At 44.5% G+C, this 21,574-nt stretch overlaps 1 protein-coding gene across 11 annotated transcripts in view; it reads right to left on the bottom strand.

Annotated features, from left to right (window-relative positions):
- The window catches only part of SRGAP2 (SLIT-ROBO Rho GTPase activating protein 2), a 233,413-nt gene that overhangs the window by 27,689 nt on the left and 184,150 nt on the right, over positions 1-21,574 (bottom strand). For all 11 annotated transcript variants that reach the window (XM_014557240.2, XM_032467041.1, XM_032467042.1 and 8 more), the window contains 6 exons: positions 21,329-21,413; positions 18,294-18,321; positions 16,551-16,575; positions 10,715-10,775; positions 1,160-1,237; positions 119-253 (listed from right to left, as the gene is read on the bottom strand). In XM_014557240.2, the coding sequence (XP_014412726.1) occupies positions 119-253; positions 1,160-1,237; positions 10,715-10,775; positions 16,551-16,575; positions 18,294-18,321; positions 21,329-21,413 (412 nt within the window). The remainder of the gene's footprint in view (positions 1-118; positions 254-1,159; positions 1,238-10,714; positions 10,776-16,550; positions 16,576-18,293; positions 18,322-21,328; positions 21,414-21,574) is intronic.

Below are 21,574 nucleotides of genomic sequence, written 5' to 3'. Positions count from 1 at the left end.
GAGTAACTTCACCGAGGAAAAGGGAAAAAGGAAAACACTACTGGAAAGCTTACGAGAAAATAAGACCTGGTGGAAATTTCATATCTGTTGCTACGAGGTGTTCTGGGATGATACTTACTAACGCAGGCCATTAGGTCATGGAAGATGTCCTTGGGGAAGAGAGGGTGTTCCAGCCCCCGGAAGTAAAGCTTCAGGACGCCAGCTATAGAGTCCATGTCATGGTCATTCTGGTCCCCAGCCAGGGGGTCCTCTCCTGAGGATAAGCAAACCCCCCAAAAAGGAAAGAGAGTGAGAGAGGTAAAAACACACAGGATGGAGCAGAGGTGGTAGGGAAGGGGGTCTTCATCACAGTCCATCAGCTCTCTGCCCAGCATGGCGGCCACGAGTAGGGTGACCAGATAAAGCAAGGACTGCTTAGACACAGGGGCCCCAGGGGCAGGAGGGCAGGGCCACAAGAGTCCATTAAGATAAATTTACTTGTGCCAGACTAGCTCAGGGACATTCCCTCTGGGCTGGGGATGGGACACAGCAATTGGCTCTGTCACAAGAATCCTGAAAGCAGGCTGGGACTGAGCCCCTAGGGGAGGGAAACGAGGCCAGGGAGGCCAGCCCCTCTGACTAGCTCTCACTTCTCTTGGCCTGTGGCAAAGGACACCTACTTACAGGAGAACAATCATGCTGGGGCTCCCAATGGAAGATTTCATATCAGGTGTAATTAGATTTAATGACAGGACCAACCTCAAATTGAAACTATACATATCCATTAGGGTGACGGAAATTGCCGAAGCTTGCCCATTACCTTAATAACCCACAAGATAATAAATGGGCTACGATGGAGCAGGCGCACTCGCCCTGCCACCAAGGGTCCCGCATATAGCCATCAACTGCCCAGATACCACAGTTACCTTCTGGGGTTTGGGCAGATCATCCTCAGGAGAGAGGCAGGATGCCCGGGGCTGAGAAGGAGGAAACAGGGACATGCCCTGGCGTCTTGGTGCATATCTAGTGAGGGGATGTCTACCAGAGAGAAGGGGCTGGGCTGAACGGGGATGCAAGCTGGCTTGCTGACCTCTGGGTACCTCTCAGGGAAGGAAGGGTAGCGCCCACTTCCCAGGGGGCTGGCAGACATTTGGTCTTATCTTTAAGGTTGTTTCCTCACCTCTCTCAAAAGCGTTTTTGATGTCATTCACTTCCACCTGGGATCCTGACACTCGGAAAATTCCTTCATGCTGTAGTCCTAGAAAGACCGGGAAATGTGATCAAGGGAGAAAAAAACGGCAAATTCACAACCACAGCTCCAGGCTTAGCTGAGTGTCTCTCTCCGCCAGCTGGTGGGAAAAGACTTTACAAGGATGGTGGAAAAGTCACTGGAACGAACACGAGGCATTAGCCGAAAGAGCGCCGAGTCAGAGACTCAAGGGAAGAGAGAGCTACATCACTCCTGATGCTGACAGCTGCCCTCTCCAGCCCTTGTGACTCTGTCCCCAACTGCAAAGTAGGGGAGTGACTTCCTGGCACTTTCTTATCCCCAGGGTCAGGGGTGCAATCCAGAAGCATGGCAGGCAAGCCATTAGACACCATCTGAGTTTCGTAAGCTCTGAGATCATGATTGCTTTAGCTGTTCTAACACTATCTGGCTGTTCTGGGGGACAATGCTTTCACTGCTTATGAAAAAGGGAGGACATGAAAAGACAGGCGAACAGAGAGTATTGTCAGGCACTGTGCTAGCCACTGGTCCCTGACCGCAGCTTGACTCTAAAGGCAAACACGCGTGACTGCCACATGGTGATACTGTGCATGAAAACTCGGTCTCTTTGAATTTTGTTAGAGTAAAAATAATAATAGATTAATGCACGTGGTGGTGATTGCTGCTGAGAAATGCCTGGGTGCTTACAGGCATGTAAGGTAGGGGTTACCAGCAAGCCTTTTCTAGGGGAGGGGACTGATAGGTGATGACCAGCCTTAGGTTATATGGGGGATATGAACCAGGGCCAGGATGCAAACCCAGGGCTTCTGGAGTGAGAGCACAGAGAGGGCAGATCCCAATTGTCAGTTTGAACGTGGAAGTGGCTCGCAGACAGCGCCATACACGCAACTACAGCTTGAACGTGGAAGTGGCTCCCAGACAGCGCCACACACGCAACTGCAAAACTGGGGAGGGGTCCAGGAAGCAGGGGCCTGGGGGGCTGGACTGCAAGCATCTTTAACCATATCAGGCCTGCCCAGTTTTTCTCAGGAGCCCTGGGGCTCAACCTTGGGTACTTAGTCAAAGTCCCTCGAAAATCTGGAATCTTCAAACAACTTTCTTGTTTGGAAAACAAAGGAGAATAATGCGACATTTTGCCCACTGTTTTAGGACTCCCCTCTAGGTGAGAGGGGGACTGGATTCTACAAGCTAGACCTTTGAAGCAAACCACACAGGCCAGGACTGGCTCCTGAATCCAACTGAAGCAATAGCACTGCATAAGCAGGGGGAATTTAACTCGCTGGCTTGTGATGGGACGTAAGTTGTCTGTTCGTCTAAGGGAATCTCCAGAATATTCCTCACAGAATGGCAGGCGATGTTAAGACCCCAAAGTAGCAGTACCATATTAGTTACCAATGGATGTAACAGCCAGATAATGCCATGTAAACACAGAATGTAAACAGCAAGTTTCTGACAGAAACAGTCACATACTCCATGACATGGCAAAAACACAGTATAATATAAGGAAATGTCATCTCCGGGACCAGGCTGCTTAGTGTCATTGGTGGAGCCAACAGCTTGCTGAGAGAGGACCATCTTGGTACTTTTTGGTGGACTGGACCATCAAGGACGAGCTGCCTTTGCCCCTGGGCCCAGAACAGGAAGAGCTCAGAGGAGAGCTTACTGGAAACCAGGCAGCAGGCCTGAGGCACACTGAGGTCCCTTTCTGTCTGGTTTTCCTTTCCCCTTGAGAACCTATGCTTTAGAAGGGCTATTGTGTGTTCTTGCTCAACAGACAGAATCTAATCTGATGATTCTGAAAGTAGGAACATTAATAAATGGTCAGTTTCTAGACGGTGAAGGGGAAAAGCAGTTGGGTTTTCTACTATAATGCAGGTAAGCCTTCACGTAACCAACCTGACACCTCCACGACCTTTCTCATTTTCCCACGGTGCATAGCAACATTAAAGTATAAAGCCAGTCAGACTTAGGGTAAGTTATTTGGAAATCACACAGAACCTTCCATCTTGTGCTGGATGTAAATGTATATGTACAAAAATTTTATCCATAACCTCTAGGGATCTCAGGAATACCCTGAGTCTCTATTTGGGGGAAAAAGTTCAATTTAGCTGAACAAATGTTTTTTGAACAGCTACTATATACCAAGTTTTTTTTCTTTGATAATATATTTATTGGCTCAATCCAGTAATACAAATAAAATGATACCAAAACCAGGCAAAGACACCACCAAAAAAGAGAATTACAAATCAATATCAGTGATGAACATAGATGCAAAAATCCTTACCAAAATATTAGTAAATAGAATCCAACAACACATAAAAAAGATTATATATTATGATCAAGTGGGGTTCATCCCAGGGACACATGGGTGGTTCAACATACGCAAATCAATCGATGTAATACATCACATCAACAAGAGAAAGGACAAAAACCACATGATCATCTCAATAGATGCAGAAAAAGCATTTGATAAAATTCAACACCCATTTATGATAAAATCTCTCACCAAAGTGGGTATAGAGGGATCATATCTCAACATAATAAAAGCTATGTATGACAAACCTACAGCCAGCATAGCACTCAATGGTGAAAAACTCAAAAGCTTCCCACTAAAATCTGGGACAAGACAAGGCTACCCACTATCCCCATTCCTATTCAACATAGTCTTGGAAGTCCTAGCCACAGCAATCAGGCAAGAGAGAGAAATAAAAGGGATCCAAATTGGAAAAAAAGAGGTAAAAGTGTCACTACATGCAGATGACATGATACTAATATGGAAAACCCTAAAAGGTCCACACAAAAACTACTAGAAATAATTGAAGAATTCAGCAAAGTAGCAGGTTACAAGATTAACGTTCAAAATCAGTTGCATTTCTTTACACTAACAATGAATCAATGGGAAAAGGAACGTAAAGAAACAATCCCTTTTAAAATAGCACCCAAAGTAATAAAATACCTAGGAATAAATCTAACCAAGGAGGTGAAAGACTTATACACAGAAAACTAGAAACCACTGATGAAGGAAGTTAAAGAAGACTTAAAAAAAATGGAAAGATATCCCATGCTCCTGGATTGGAAGAATCAATATTGTTAAAATGGTCACACTGCCCAAGGCAATCTACAGATTTAATGCAATCTCTATCAAATTACCCAGGACATTTTCACAGAACTAGAACAAATCATAATAAAATTCATATGGAACCATCAAAGACCTAGAATTGCCAAAGCATTACTGAAGAGAAAGAAAGAGGCTGGAGGAATAACTCTCCCAGACTTCAGACAATACTATAGAGCTACAGTCATCAAGACAGCATGGTATTGGTACAAAAACAGACATATAGACCAATGGAACAGAATAGAGAGCCCAGAAATGAACCCACAAACTTTTGGTCAACTCATCTTTGACAAAGGAGGCAAGAATATACATTGGAATAAAGATAGTCTCTTCAGCAAATGGTGTTGGGAAAACTGGACAGCAGCATGTAAAACAATGAAGCTAGAACACTCCCTTACACCATACACAAAAATAAACTCAAAATGGATCAAAGACTTAAACATAAGACAAGATACAATAAACCTTCTAGAAGAAAATATAGGCAAAACATTATCTGACATACATCTCAAAAATGTTCTCCTAGGGCAGTCTACCCAAGCAATAGAAATAAAAGTAAGAATAAACAAATGGGACCTAATGAAACTTACAAGCTTCTGCACAGCAAAGGAAACCATAAGTAAAACAGAAAGACAACTTACGGAATGGGAGAAAATTTTTGCAAATGAAACTGACAAAGGCTTGAACTCAAGAATATATAAGCAGCTCATATGACTTAATAAGAAAAAACACAAACAACACAATCCAAAAATGGGCAGAAGACCTAAACAAACAATTCTCCAAGGAAGACATACAAATGATGAATAGGCACATGAAAAAATGCTCAATATCACTAATTATAAGAGAAATGCAAATCAAAACTACAATGAGGGATCATGTCATATCAGTCAGAATGGCCATCATTGAAAAGTTCACACATAACAAATGGTGGAGAGGCTGTGGAGAAAAGGGAACCCTCCTACACTGCTGGTGGGAATGCAGTTTGGTGCAGCCACTGTGGAAAACAGTATAGAGATTCCTCAAAAGACTAGGAATAGACTTACCATATGACCCAGGAATCCCGCTCCTGGGCATATATCCAGAAGGAACTCTACTTCAAAATGACACCTGCACCCCAATGTACATAGCAGCACTATTTACAATAGCCAAGACATGGAAACAGCCTAAATGTCCATCAACAGATGACTAGATAAAGAAGATGTGGTATATTTATACAATGGAATACTACACTGCCATAAAAAGGATAAAATAATGTCATTTGCAGCAACATGGTTTGACCCAGAGATTGTTATTCTAAGTGAAGTGAGCCAGAAACAGGAAGAAAAATACCATATGATATCACTCATATGTGCAATCTTAAAAAAAAAGACACTATGAACTCATCTACAAAACAGAAACATACTTGCAGACTTAGTAAACAATCTTATGGTTACCAGGGAAAGGGGGCGAGAAGGGATAAATTTGGGAGTTTGAGATTTACAAATGCTAGCCACTATATGTAAAAATGCTTCTGTATAGCATAGAAATCTATGTTCAGTATCTGGTCATAACCTTAAAAGGAAAAGCCACTACAGCCACCAACTGACGGAGACAAGATTAGAAAGGAGAGCTGTCATCCTAGGCCAGAGCCCAGTCCTCCTAAAGTCCCTGTCTGCCGCTGACGCTGCCCCCTGACTGCACTGCGCCCTCCTCCCAGGAGCAGACTGACATGAAGACATGGTTCCTGTGAAGCAGAGGCAAAGGCTGCTCCCAGGATAGGCCTGGGGGAAGACGGGAGCAAGTCCCCCTGCTCCCCCTGGGGCAGCACCCCTCCCCGCAGCCGCACCCTGAACACACTGCGCCTGCCTCCCGGGAGCCCACTGACCTGGAAACAAGTGTCCTGCGAACCTGGGGCAGCCGCAAGAAGAGAGGAGCTGCCCCTGGTGAGCTGGTCAGTTTCTCCCCTTCATTCCTGCAGCAGGGACTGGGGGCGGCCTCTGCTGCCCCAGGCACATCCCCAGGTCAGCCTGCTCCCGGGAGGCGGATGCCATGCGGTCGCCATAAATGGGTGCATAGCAGCATTATTTACAATAGCCAAGACATAGAAACAGCCTAAATGTCCATCAACAGATGACTGGATAAAAAAGATGTGCTATATTTATACAATGAAATACTATTCAGCCATAAAAACCGACAATATAATGCCATTTGCAGCAACATGGATGTTCCTGGAGAGTGTCATTCTAAGTGAAGTAAGCCAGAAAGAGAAAGAAAAATACCATATGAGATCGCTCTAATGTGGAATCTAAAAAAAAAACCTAAAAAACAAAAACAACAAAAACAAAGCATAAATACAAAACAGAAATAGATTCATAGACATAGAATACAAACTTGTGGTTGCCAACGGGGCGGAGGGTGGGAAGGGATAGACGGGATTTCAAAAGTGTAGACTAGATAAACAAGATGATACTGTATAGCACAGGGAAATATACACAAGATCTTATGGTAGCTCACAGAGAAAAAATGTCTCAATGAATATATGTATGTTCATGTATGACTGAAAAATTGTGCTCTACACTGGAATTTGACACAACATTGTAAAATGATTATAAATCAATAAAAAAAATTATACTGAATAGCATAGGGAAACATATAACAAGATCTTGTGGTAGCTCACAGCAAAAAAAACATGTAACAATGAATATATGTATGTTCATGTACAACTGAAAAATTGTGCTCTACACTGGAATTTGACACAACATTGTAAAATGACTGTAACTCAATAAAAAATGTAAAAAAATTAAAAATAAAAAAACAAAAAGTAGACAGAGGAGAAAAAAACAAATAAAATGGTTTCAGAATTACTAGCTCACAACCCTGTGATTAAAAAAATTACCCACTACTGTACAATATTTGTTTACAGTTCTTTCTGTTGTTAGATTTCTAGTATATAATCAAAATACAGTTTTCCAGACACTTAGATTGCTTTCTTCTTTATCATCTCAATGTGGTTATGTTATTCATTTGTGACACAGTTAGGTTTATTTATTACTGTTTGTATTCCATTTGGGGTTTTACCCACATCCTTGTTTTATGTATTTGTTTATTTATCTTTTGAGTATGGGAAATACCAATGTGGTTCTAAAAATCAAAATTACACAAAAAGGAGTCCTCAGGAAAATGTCACTCCCCTCCCATTTCCCCTTCTCTGACTCTTTTCACCCTTTTCCACCCATCTGTGTAGATAACCAATCACATCTTAGTTTCTGGATTCATCCTTCCTGCATTTCTTCCTGCAGATATGAGAAGACACATGTATATTCTTATATTCCCTTCCTTTTTACATGAAAGGCAGCATACTATAGATACCATTTTGTACTTTGTTTTGTTCACTTGACAATGTATCCTGGAAATCTCTCCATGTCATTTCATGGCGATCTTCCTCATTCTTTGTTTTTGTAGCTGCATAGGATTCCACTGTGTGGATATACTGCAGTTTATTCATCAATTCCTCTCCATATGGTATTTAGGTTGCTTCTAATACTATGCAATTTCAAATGATGCTGCATATATACTGTGCATATATATTTTCCTATTTTTGGAGATGTATCTTCATGGTAAGTCCCTAGAAGGTAAATCCCTGATGGCTGGGACAGAAGATTAGTGCATATATAGTTCTGTGAGTTGTTGCCAAATTCCCCTCCAGGAAGGTTGTACCGCTTTACATTCCCATCAGCAATATGTAAGCATACCTGTTTCCCAAGAGTCTCACCACAGACATTTGCTAAGTTTTGGTCTCCTCATGTACTGCGCCTGTACAGGGGCAGAGACAGGCACAGCATCCTATCCAGAACCCATCGACTTCTCCGCAACCCCACAGGCTAATGCCCTGTGCAGGCCACTGCCACGTCTTCCCTGGGCTGCTGCTGTAGCCTCCTGTTGCCTCCTATGGCCTTATCTCTACGCAGCAGCCTGGGATCCTTTAGAAAGATCGCTCCCTGTTCAAAATTCTCTAGTAGCTTTCCAACTCAGAATGAAATCCAAACACCTACCTTAGCTGATAAAACCCAAAGAATCTGGCCTCTGGCTTCATCTCCTGCCACTCTGCTCCAGCCACACTAGAATCCTGCTTGCTGGTCCTCGCACATGCCAAGGATCTCTGCATTCGATGTTCCTTCTCCCTAACTCTCCAAAACACTCTCCCTCAGATACCCCTGTGGCTCACTCCCTCACTTTCTTCAGGACTGCTCAAATGTCACCTCCGTGGGTGACCCCAAGGCCTTTTCCCTGAACAACCCACCTAGAACAGTATCCCTTCTCTGTTCTCCATCTCCTCACCTTGCTTTACTTGTCTTCATGACACTCACCAACGTCTGACATGTTGTATATTGATTTGTTTATTTATCGACCAATCAACTGACTATTTATTTATTGGTCCTTCGGTAGAATGTAAGTTTCATGAGGAAGAGAAGGAACTTTTTCTTGGCACACAGTGAGCAATCAATATGTATACAGACGGTCTTCGATTTATGACGGTTTCACTTACAACTTTTTGACTTTACCATGGTGCAAAAGCGATACATATTCAGCGGAAACTGTGTCTGGAATCTTGATGTTTTCCTGGGCTACTGACATGCGGTACAGAACTCTCTTGTCATGCGGGGCAGCAGTCAAGGGCCGCAGCTCCCATGTGAACATAAAGGTAAACAACCGACACACTTAACCATCATTCTGTGCCCACACAACCCTTCTGTTTTTCACTCTCAGTCCAGTACTCAATAAATTATGTGAGATATTCAACACTTTATTATCAAACTGGCTCTATGTTAGATGTTTTTGCCCAAATGTAGCCTAGTACAAGGGTTCTAAGTGTGTTGGAGGTAGGCTAGGCTAAGCTGTACATATTTGTGTATAATGTTCAGTAGGTTAGGTGTATTACATGCATTTTTGACTTAAGATATTTTCAACTTACGATGGGTTTATTGGGATATAATCCCACTAGAAGTCAAGGAAGACATGTATTTATTGAATGAATGAATGATGGAAGGTATGGATGAAAGAACTGGAGTTCAGACTCTCCTCTCCCTATTGTTCTTTAGGCACAAATAATTCATCCTCCCCTGAACTTAGTTTGGACTTACCTTTGCCAACTGCTTGACCATTAAGCATCACCATCCCGTGAAATTTCTTATACTGCTATAATGAACCATTACAGCTTATCTTTTTATTTAACTTTTTACTTGCTTATTTATTTTCTCCCAACTGCATCATAAAACCAAGTAAAGACAGGAACAGCGTATTAGTCCTGTTTTGGTTTTCCTATTTGGCAATGCACGGCGCCCAGCATTGATCAGGGGCTTGACAGGTATCTGTTGACCGCTCAATATACGGCTATACAATGCTGTTACTTCTAATGAATGGAGATAAGGTGAAAAAATTGTAGCTAATTAGAATGGGATAAGTCATAAGCATACTAAAATAATGACTATTCCAAAAAAGAACCCAAGCAATGTCCCAGTTTATTGGGAGAGAAGGAGAGGAAGGGAGAGAGAATGGGTGTTTCTGAATTGAGACCAGCGATCAACTGCACACCTCCTTAGCTCCAAGAAGGTCATTCTGTCAACGCTTCCTCTAACTAGATAGGACAGCAACTAAAAACAATTTCTGATGCTAGAAACCTTCATGACGCATGCTCAGATAGCTGCACTTTCTAAATATGCTTATACTTGGAAGACTGATTCTCTGGCTATTCATCTCTTTCCTGAAATTCTGTCTAATCAGCCTAGGAGCAGGTGAGGAATGGAGTTTATGAGATTCAGCCTCATCTAAACAGAAGATAAAGTAACTCAACTTAGAAGGAGCCAGTCCCTGCAGACTCTCAAATGTTGGCTACAACTTTAAGATCGGCTACTAACTGAGCTCTGGTGATGTTGTATCCAGTGAGACCAAACCAGAACCCAAACTGGATGTGACTAGGAGTCAATGTAACATTATAAGAGGACTTTGATTTTCAAAGCAGTCTGATGCGGAAAGCCAATGTGACATATGGTCAAGGCTGTGCAGTGGGACATACCAATACACGCAAAGGCGGTGAGTAATGGTGAAAACTGCTGTCACCACATTGGGCCAGCTAGACCTACTCTCATAACAGCTATAATTTAGAAGTCACTCTTGAGCTAGAAAGGGAAGTGTGGTAAGTGGCTGAGGCATTTTGGGGTCAATTTATATGCTGTCTTGTCCTCAATGTCTAGATGTGGCCATTTTGAGGTAGCAAACATTATGTGAACAAGTAAGATTTTATTCCTTTTCTCAGACTGTCAGGATGGGAAGTCAATCTCTATTCTTATTCAACAAAGAATTCCTGGAAGTTCCTCCCAATTCCGCACAAATATGGGCAAGGCAGGGATCCTGCTTACCGTGTCTGCTGATAAACCGGATACAGCTTTCTACCACCAGAGGAATTGCCTGGCTGGAATCCTGAAAAGCCAGAGAAACACAACATTAGAATCTTTAAACAGAGATTGCCCAGGGTCAGAGAAAATGGGCCAAACTGTGTGCAACTTGTCTCGGCAGGATCAGTGGCCAGTCCACAAAGAAGCATCCGGCCTGTCCTCCAAGCTCCAAAGCACATGCACCATCATCTACTTGGAATGCCACACAGAAGCCTTAAATTCAGCACGTCCCAAATGGAACTGACCATCCTTTATTCCAAACCAGTGCCCCACCCCCAGCTATTCAATCCACCATCCATACACATATATTGTGTCAAGTCTGCATCCCAAATATCTCTCAAATGCACTCATTTCTCTCCATCTCTACTGCCACCAACCCAGTCCAATCCATCAAGATCTCCATTCCCACCACTGTCGTTCCCCAAACCAGTTTTTCTTCTTTCATATGTGGTTAGGTGATCTTTGTGCACATTTCATCATTTATTTTCTAGGCTAAACTCTTTCAGAGACTTCTCATTACTTTCTGTACCCAGCCTTGCGTGTCCAGGGTCCCGCCTTTGCCACCAGTTTTGTCTCCTTCTGCTCTTCCCCTCCGTCTCTGTTTCGGCCATACTGGCCTTCTTTCTGCTTCTCAGTAAGTCCTCCCTTCCCCATGGCTTTGCAGGAACTGCTCCTGCTACTGGAATGCTCTCCTCCCCCCGGACCCCTACCCCCAGGGTCTCAGTGTCACTTCTCAGGGATGCTTTTCCAGAGTCCCCAGTTAAGATCAGGATCGCTGGCTACAGGGTCTCAGCACCTTGCACTTGGCCCTCACACCCTGACTGTGACTTAACTGTGTGGGTATGAGTATCTGTTTGCATTTGTCACCATTAAAGCTTGAGCTCCACAGGGCAGATTTCATGTCAGTTCTTGGTGTCCGGTGCTGGCCGTGATGCTCTCACATAACAGGTGCTCAGTTAATATCAGTGGAAGGTAGCAGAACGAACCAATGGGAGCATCAGAAAGGAGGTTTGTTTGGGGCGGGTATAGCTCAATGGTAGAGCACATGCTTAGTGTGTGTGAGGTCCTGGGTTTGATTCTCAGTACATCCATTAAAGAAGAAAAAAAAAAAAAAAAGAAGAAGAAAAGAGGTTTGTAAGGTAATAGGTAAGAGTAAGAAAAGGTAAAAAGCTTTTAAAAAGTAAGAAACTTTTAGGAAACTCTTGGAAACAGTGGAGTCTAATTGGTGCAAAACTAAGAAGCAGGCCTCCCAGATATCAATCTTTGCTCAGCCATTTTGCTGTACAACCCTGTCATTTATTTAACTTCTTGGGATCTTAATTTGGCATCTACAAACTGGGGAGGGGAACTGGTGGTGAAGAGAGTAATATTTCCTATTGGCACATGAATGGAGTGCTTACCATTACAGAGGAATTTACATGGGTGTTGGCCCAGGTACTAAGTGCTTTAGATGAACTGGTCCCGGTAACAACCCTGTGGGGTGTGTATTATTATTATCTTCATTTGACCAAGTAAGTGGAAGTGAAGACCAATGAGGAAGTGAAGGCTGAATGAGCCGAAGTAGCTGCTTATGGTGACACAGCTGGTAACTGGAAGCCAGGATTCAAACCCAGGCAGTCTCCCCCAAGACGGAGCATGTCACTACGCCATGCGCCTGAGCTCAGTAAATATAGCCAGGTGTGCGTACCAAACATTACTGAAAACCGGTAGGGTTTTGTAATGCAGCTAAATGCACAATAACTCACTTACAGGGAAGAAAGGGATGAGGCATAGAGTGATGGTAAATCTAGCTGGAAAGGGCTTTCGACGTTTGGGACAGACTGGGTTCTTAATTGCTTTCTGCTCATTTCACAGGTTTGCCTGGGCCCCTCCCCTGGGTCTGAAGTTTTAGCTGTAGCCATGGGCTTTGGCCGCTGTGAGGGAAGCAGCTGGGTCTCATAAGAACTCGGGCTGAGAGAAGAGATGGTGTGGCCTCTAGCTCCCAGGCCTGCTGGGAACCCAGGATGTTGCCAGAGGGAGTACCGAGTGTGCCAAGGCGGAGCTGGAGTCAGGAAGGTCTCAGCGACCCAAACACTCATCTTCATGACCCCCACACCCATCTGCTCCCTCCAGATCTCCAGCTTCAGTAGTGAAGTGTCTGCCCTCTTGCTGCCATCACTAAATTTGGCCAGTCAGCCTAGGATGATCTCAGAGGAAGAATCATGTCAGCTCTCCCATAGGCTAATGAAGAAACTGATTTCCACCATTAATAATAATAATTAAAAAAACCCCAAACCCCATATTTGGAGGTCTTTTTCTGTTTACAAATGTTTTTATTATATTTTTCATTTATAAATAGTAGTGGCAGTGATAAGGAGGACATGATGGGAGAGTCTGTAAAGTTTTTCTGGCCCTAAATTTATATTTCATAAATTTATATTTCAGAGGGAGGGAGGCTGGGAACCTCACAGGTTACTGGCTTCAACAAGTTACGTGAGTGTAAAATTCTGCCTAGACTTGTGGGAAAAGGAGTATCAATGATAGTGAAAAAGGAAGTCCGCGGGGTTGCAGAAAGCAAAGCACCAAGGATATTAACCTGCATGTTCGTGGTTACCAGCGGTACGTCAGAGGTGGCCCAGAGGATAACATGTGGCAGATGAGAGTGGGCCAGAGATGACCTGCCCCACTGCAGAAGAGTATCCAGTGGAGCCTGAGACAGAGTTCAGTGGGAGCAAAAACTGGACAAAGTCAAGAGGGGTGGAGATAGCTCAGCTGGTAGAACGCATACTTAGCATGCATGAGGTCCTGGGTTCAATTCCCCAGGATTTAATCTCCATTAAAAAGAAAAACAAACTGGATAAAGTCATGAAGGCTTCAGACTCTCTCTCATTGTCGTATTTCTGAGCTCCAAGTGAATTCATTTCCCCAGGATGCGTCCTGGTGAAGACCCTCATTTCACCATCGATCCTGCACACAGCTGTGTGAGCAGTGTCTTTGTGAGTTCTTGTTCAGTGTCTGTCTCTCCTTTCCTTCCTCTCTCCTTCCCTTCTCCAACGTTGGAATCCATGTCAGTTTAATTCTTTGGTTCACAGTAGTTTTGGTCATATAACCCCAAGGTTGGAAGGGGCCAAAGGACAATCAGGTCAAATCCCCATTCAGTCAGATTAAGGGAACATTAAACCAAAAGTGGAGGGAGAAAGTTAGCAGACATAATTTGGAAAAGATAGTAAAGCAGGGGTCCAGTGATCTGCAGGGGAAAACAATCGGGAAGGTGGCCAGTTAATGCCCGAATATGTCATTGCCTGGCATAACTTCTCATGAGTGAGAGAATTAGGATTTTGCCAGGTGCTCATCTCCATTACGATTGTTAGATTTCTGTTTTCACCAAGGGAGAAAATACAAGTCTTACTACCTGAGTAGATGTGGGCGATGAGGAAAAAAGAGGCATCAAAGATACGATGTGGGGCTTCAGGGACTGTGAAGAATGGAGAGTCCCCACTAAGAGAAGCAGAGAAGTTAGAGGAGGTGTTAAGGAACTGACAATGTGGCAGGAAGGTGACGAGATGGATGCTGAGGGTAGGAGGTGCTGTCCCAACTCTAGAGCATCGACGTCCTGCCAGTCGGGAGGAGTCAAATGCTAAGGCTCAGGTGACAGCATTATAGAACTAGTGGATGCTTAGGCAGGAGAGAAAAAGAGAGACAGATTCATCTAAGGCAACAAAAGCGAACAAGACAAAGACAAAGAAGTCAAAAGAGGACCAAGCCTTGGGGAAATGCCTAACTTTCGAGGGATGGAGAAAGACAGGCCACCAAAGAAGACATGGAAGTAATAGGAAAGAGAAACTTCTGGGCTTGAAGGGCACAGGGAAAGCTTGGAAGCAGCAGTTGACACATCTCTTTTTGAAGAAAAGTTTGGGATGGTTTGAACCCAGGCTTTGCTAGGATCAAAAATGACTGGAACCCATTAGAGACCCTCAAAAACAAAAGCTCCTGGATTCTTCCTCTTGTTTGTCTTATTTGCTGTACATAACTAAAAAAAGTTTATTTCCTGGTTATGTATACAAGACTACTCATCTTCCAGATTACTTATTATTTGTCTCCCTGACTATCTTAGAAAAACTCTTCACTGATCCACCATGAGCTGCTAGAGAGAAACTGAATGAAAAAAAGGACTTTATTTGATCTGGGTTTCTGGTGCATCCTGGAACTCTTACACAAATCTAGCACCGGCAAATATAGTTTTCCTGACAACTGTGCAAGCACAGCAGGATGCAAACCAGATGGGTGCCATTCCTTTCTGATTATGAGCCCAACCAGGGGCACGTATCACCTGCCAGACTGTAGCCTTTGGCACCCCCGAGCCAGAGTTGGGGCTGTGAAGCCCTCAGACTCATGCTCCATGTATACACAGGAGGCTCAGTTTCAGTCCAGGAACTAAAAGGAACATAAAGGGGACAAACTTCAAGTTGAATCCTAAAAGGAACATAAAGGGAACAAACTTCAAGTTCAATCCTGTTCTGACTTTTAAAGGGGAAAAAAAGCTTACTCCTTCTTTAAGATACCCACCTATTCATTTGAAATGTAATAAATTATCCTTGGGAGTCACTCCATTCTACTCTCATTATAAACGAAATCATGGGAGAAAGGGGAAGAAGAAAGAAATAGAGGAACAAGAGGAAAGAGAGTGGCAATCAATTTTTAAAATTAAAAAAATGTGTAATTGCATCTGATGGTGTTCTCATTCAAAGGAGATCCAAAATAGAGAAGGAAAAAAAAAATTAGTGACAGCAAAGCTAAGACAAGTGAGGATTCCACTATCAACTTCCCCAGCTGGACCACCTGCCCAGACAGCTGAAGCAGTCAGATCAGCTGAAGACCCCGCAGGGGCTGCCACCACCACAGAAACCATGTGCCCTCGACCTTCCATTCTCTCCCTGTGGCTACAGCCACTGTGAATTACCCAAAATGATTTTTTAAAGCCTGGATCAGCTTTCCCCTGAGTACACACAAAGACATTTCTGAGCTCTCTCCACCCTCTCCGTGCTAACTGCCTGCTGCATAGCTGGTCTGAGCTCAAGGGACACAAAACTACTTTAGTATTTGCCATAAAGTACAATCAGGAAGTTAAATTTGCTACTGCAAAAAAAAAAAAGCAACTTCAATTAATTTTTTTAAACAGGCCCAAGTGCTGTTTAAGACTATCCATTGATGTTGATTATCCATGCTGTGCTAAAACTCCTCCTAATGGGGGTCATGAGAGCTTTCTGCTCGCTGCTCAGTGTCAGATTTTAACACAACACTGACGATCATGCACCAAATTGCAGGGTTCAACGTCTCTTGCTTATCATTTCTAGATCAGACTTATCTTTACATTTTTATTATGTCTTAGAAATACATCCAGGATGTCCACGCCACCAGCAATGAACAAACAAAACACTTCAAACCCTGGTCTAGGTAACTGGCTGCTGTGAGTTACTGACATACCAGTACATACGAGTACGAAATGTGAAGTCTCTTTCACGGTCTCCTAAGGAAGTGATACCAAGGACAATTCTGGCATAATCTGCCACAGTCAAGCCAGATCTCTAGTCTGTAAGAGGGCAACCGACTAGGGAGGAGAGGAATGAGTCAGAAAGGCCACACACCCCCCCTCAGGCTAAACCAATGAAATCAATGAAATTATTATCATATTAAACATACTATGACTGAATAGTAACGCAGGCATGTAGTCAGAAAAGTGTCTGTCCCATCCTCAGTGCACCGAGTTCCACCAATGTCTGGGATGGGACCACTGTCCGACCAGACAGGCCTGGGTCCTTACCTGTTTCCTCACAGTTGAGCTACGCCTGTGGTTGACCCAGAGAGGACAGATCCAGCAACCGGGAGGAAAAAGAGAAAACAGGGATTAAAAACAATCCGGGAGGCGGTTAATGAAACCAGCCACATCATTCAGCTCAGTGCCAGCAATGGCTAGGAAATTCGATAAACCACTTTCCAAATAAAGCCCAATAAAGCATTCTCCACAAAAGCACAGAGGTCTCTGGTTTTAACGAATGCCACCATTCAAAACCAGAACCGTAGGGATTTGGCTCAATTTGCCAACATATAAATATAGACGGGTCGGGAAACAGGACAATCTCTGTTTATAAGGAGACACCCAGTAAACACCAGAGGAAGCGATGGTTTTCTTTTCTTTGGAAATCTTCAGGGAAGAGATAGGGAACCATTTTCCTGGAACTTAGAGGCTCCAGACTGGAAGGAACCTTGGGGAGCCTCTAGGTCAATGCTCTTCAAGCTGTATTAAGCCTCAGCAGTCTTTTCTCCGAGGGAATCTGACTCAGACAACACTCCCCCAAGCAAGAAGAGCAGCGAGCCTGGTTGTTGGGCTCCGTCTGTCCCTTCCACCAGCCCGCTCCTGAGGAACCTCTTTGGAATCCAGGAGCTCCTGGGATCTAGTGGAATGCTCCTTCTTGTCTTACAGACGAGGAGACTGGAGTTCAGAGAGGGCAAAAGAGCAGCCCAACGTCACACAGTGAATAACAGCATACAGGAATTCAGCTCAGCTCTTTTCACTCCCACAGAGCCTTCCGCAGATACGGGACATCAGGTGAACTTACACTAGGACTCTATCATCAAGAAGATACATTCCACAGAGTCCCATTATCCTGGTTCCTTCCAGTCAACAAGGCTAATATATTAATGGGGTCTTTATTGTAATCCATAATGACAAAACGATGAAAGCCAAATGAAGCTATTTTTAAATAATGAGCCCATAATTGTAAATGGCCTCATGATCATTGTGTGTGTTGGCAAATATAAGTGGTTTATATAATGGGCTAATCCGGGGTCTCTAAGGAGTCCGGCCCACTAAAGCACTTTCCCCCGTTAAATTAGCACATTTTTAGGCATCTAAGAACCATTGGCTGAATGAATGCCTTGCTCTCTGCCAACTCACTGAGTTTTCTCATAGCAGCGCTGTGTCTGAGAGGGAAAATATTTGGCTGGGATGGGAGGAGGGGAAGGTGGGGAAACACTAGGAGGGAGACACACTTGTACATCAGGCAAGGATTTCCACCAATGCTGTTGGCAAGCAATGCAGTGTAATATTTCATTAGCCAGCAACACTCCCTAATTAGGGGCTATCATCTTTTTTGTGTATAAAACAATCTCAGGCCAAGTGTTATCTTCTGATCTTCTTTCCCTGGGTCAGAGACTTCCCAAAACCCACGTGTTGAAGTCTAGAATCTACCGTAAGGTTACCAGCATCCTCCAGCATAGAACATTTCTTTTCCTTGCAATGCAGTGGCTTTTGGGAGTCTCTGGGACCATTTCAGCAAATGGTAACTCCCTTCACTGGGTTCTGCTCCGCAAACCCATTTCCATTTGAGGCCAGATGGGGTCAGCAAGGCCAAGGGACGGAAGCCACCCCTGCCCTGAGCCAATCCTTTGCAAAGTCATCCAAACGCCTCTACAACTCAGTTCCTTGGCTCTTTCCCAGGCTGTGATGGCTCTACCCCGGGACCTCTCTTCATCCCCTCCCAGGGCTGCCTCAGGCCACACCTACCTGGCCAGACTGCAATCTGTCCGCTGACCTGTTGGAAAGACAAAGGCAAAAAGCACATGTTGAAGCAGCAGGCGTGAAAGAGGGAGACTTGCTCCCGGGAATGACCATGTCTGCCCATCTCCCCAGGGAGCCACTAGCATCACACCGTGACTGGCCTTCCAGACCAAAAAGCAGAGAGCACGCAGGGCCTCCTTCTGGGTCAGTGCCACTTCTGATGCTTCTTCCCAGCCTAGGGCTGTGGGTGTCCCGACACCAGTAGTTAGATTTGCCAACTCTGGTCCCAAAGGGAAAACAGGGGAACAACAGCAAAGCAGATCATGCCTTAGAGAACAAATGATGAGAAGCCTTCCCAGAGATAAAATTCAGCTTCTCTTCAATGTATGTTGGGTGTGTTCGTGTTGGGGAGGGAGGGATGAGTGCATGCGTGCACACACGCCCGCGCGCACACACGCCCGCGCGCACACACACACTCTCTCACACACTTGAGGGTAGAAGGAATAGTTATTTGGGGAGAGGATGGGGCATATATGGAAGCTATATTGGGTTTTTTGGTTTAAAAATTTTTTTAATTTATTTTATTATTTTAAATAATTTGGGGGGTAGGTAATTAGGTTTATTTATTTATTAAAAATTTTTTTAATGGAGGTATTAGGGATTGAACCCAGGACCTTGTGCATGCTAAGCACGTGCTCTACCACTGAGCTATACCCTCCCTTACCAAGGAAGTTCTAGTTTTAGATTCATAGTAAATTCTCACTCTCATCAAGTTGGGCTGAAATGACAAGGAAAAAATGAGACTTAAAATGCTGACACTGGCATCAAACTGTGGTACACAGTCCAACAGTGGGCCCCAATACTCAGTTTAATAGATCAGAGCCAGCCTTAAAACATGGAATTGAAAACCTTAATGTTCATACAAAGTATCCTCATGTTTTTAAAAAATACATATGCATGTGTACTTGGGCCATTCTGTAATCTATGTTGCTTTCTTTGGGTCCACAGTTAACCAAGCCTGGTCTGCATTAGATCAGTATTAGATAAACCAGGGAAGATGGTTTATCAGCAGGTGCTGAGCTGGAGAAGGAGAGAGCAGTTCCCACACCCTCATCCAGGATCCTGGAAAGGCGACTCCGAGGGTGGTGGGGGGAGGGCAGGGCTTTTTCTAGCCTTTAAAGGTTGCTAATTGTTGATTACATTTCAGCACATCTTGAGCAACACCCTCCCCCACCCCTAACAGCCTCTCTTCCTCAAGGCGCAGCTTTCATCTGCAAAAATATTATTCAGAGCCATTATTTCCAACATCTGTCCCATTTCCATGCCGGAATATTCATACACATCAATTATCCCTCCGTGGCAAGAACAAGGGGCTCTTGCATTACGGTGACAAATACGTGCAGAAGGCAGGGACATGATGACCTGCACATGGGAAGATCTGCAGCTATTTTTTTCCTTGTTGCTAGAACTTGTCATCTTTAGAGGAAGGCAATTTGCAGCACTAATGAACGGCCACCAACCTTCACCCTTTCATAGTAGCACATTTGGTGCTTGTGTGTGTGTTTCAAACCCATTCTCTCTCTCTCTCTTGCACACATACACACACACACACACACACACACACACAAACATACATACAAACTCTCTTTTTCTCTCACACCCAGAGGCCCTGTTCCCCAACACCCCACTTATGGACCACGCTTAGATTATCTTGGTAAAATGAAATCACAGTTACAACTTGCTTCAAACAGTCCTGGGCTTTCTCTCCTCCGATTCCCCATGGAGCAATCTGATAACCCCAGAGTAAAGATCTTCTATAAGCAAAGTTTGGATCTCAATGCCTAAACCTGTTAAGCCTGAGTCCCTTGGGGAGTGGGGAGGAAAGAGAACAGAGTTACTTAACAGGCTTTCTTCACATAAAAGAAAATGCCTTAAAAATCACAAGATCAAAGACATTAGAGATAAAAGAATGAATCGTCTGGGGGGAATCGTTCAGGGCAGAAGAACAGGACAAGAAGGGTGGGTAGGAGGCTCTGGTATGAGAATCGGGACTCTAATTCCTGGGGCCAATGATACAATGAGTGCCATACCCTTTCCTAGATTCTGCAGTTTGTCTGAAGAGGGCTCAAGAATTTATCTGAAAATGTTAGACCGCTGTATGAGTGCAGGTTTTGCCTTTTACTGGTGTTACCACCTATTCCACGTAGCCTCCCCCTCCCCGTATTGAAGTGAGATTAGTGGGGCAGGGAGGAGGGGTTGGGCATTCAGAGGCATCCTCAACCTGGGAATCCCATTAATCACAGGATGCTGAGAGCTGGGCAAGGAGACTCGGGCAGGGTGCCAAAAACCCCTGGGAAGCTTCTCTCTCAACCTCTGCCTTCTGTTTGACAGCTGAGGAGAGAAAGTCCAGAGTGCCAGTCCATCCTCTGCCTTGCTACTTTCCAGGGTCTGGTTAAAATCATCCCGTGAGAGGAGACAGTCCATTCAGTACCACAGCTCCGGCATGGCCAAAGCAGAGAGAGAGGGCTGCCTCCTAGCACTGGGACCCTTCAGGACGGAGGAAAGACCGCGGCCCCACCTCGAAGCTCCAGACAGCGGCTGTCAGCCCATCACCCCTGCCCTTGACAATCCTCTCCTCCGAGCAGCTGGGGAGCTCAGCTCACAGCTCCCTTCCCTCTTGCTCCAGCCTCAGTTCTGCCACAGAGGAGCTGAGAGTTTTACCAAAGTGTCTGGAGAGTAAATAACCCATCAGCTCCTTTGCTCCAGACGCAGCAGAGGAGGGGTGGGGTGGAGAGCAGGCACGCTCCATTTAAACAAATAGACAACGCACATTAGTGCTTCATTAAGCATTGGCCTTCCCCCATTACTCAAGCAGTCATCTGGGGCGTGTGCTTCCCCATCAAACGAGCGCGGAAAAGCAATGCATTCATATAGCCAGATACGGTCCACTTGGCTGAAGGCAGAGGGGTGTGCTCAGCACTAGGGCCCCGGGCTCGGCCTTCCCCTCACGGCCAAATCTCCGGTAGGGCTCCCTCACTCACTTTCTCCCAGGGTTTTCTGAAGAAGGTCGTGCTTGGCTTGTAGCTTGGTGATGAGGTTCCTGCCCTCCAGGTACTCCTTCATTTTCTGTAAGGGAGGAGGAGGACAAAGAACAATCAGATTCTGGAAGAAGAAGAAGAAAATCTCAGATGTTCAGCTGTACCATCCCTTTCTAAGAGGGCTTTTGGTTACTGACCCAGTTTCTACTAAGTTCCATTTTCTATTTCTTTAAGGCCCCAAGCATCTGG

The sequence above is a fragment of the Camelus ferus genome, chromosome 23 (genome assembly GCF_009834535.1).
Source record: "Camelus ferus isolate YT-003-E chromosome 23, BCGSAC_Cfer_1.0, whole genome shotgun sequence".
NCBI lineage: Eukaryota > Metazoa > Chordata > Mammalia > Artiodactyla > Camelidae > Camelus > Camelus ferus.
Note: the sequence above shows the minus strand (reverse complement) of the source record. Positions and strands in the feature narration are given on the sequence as shown.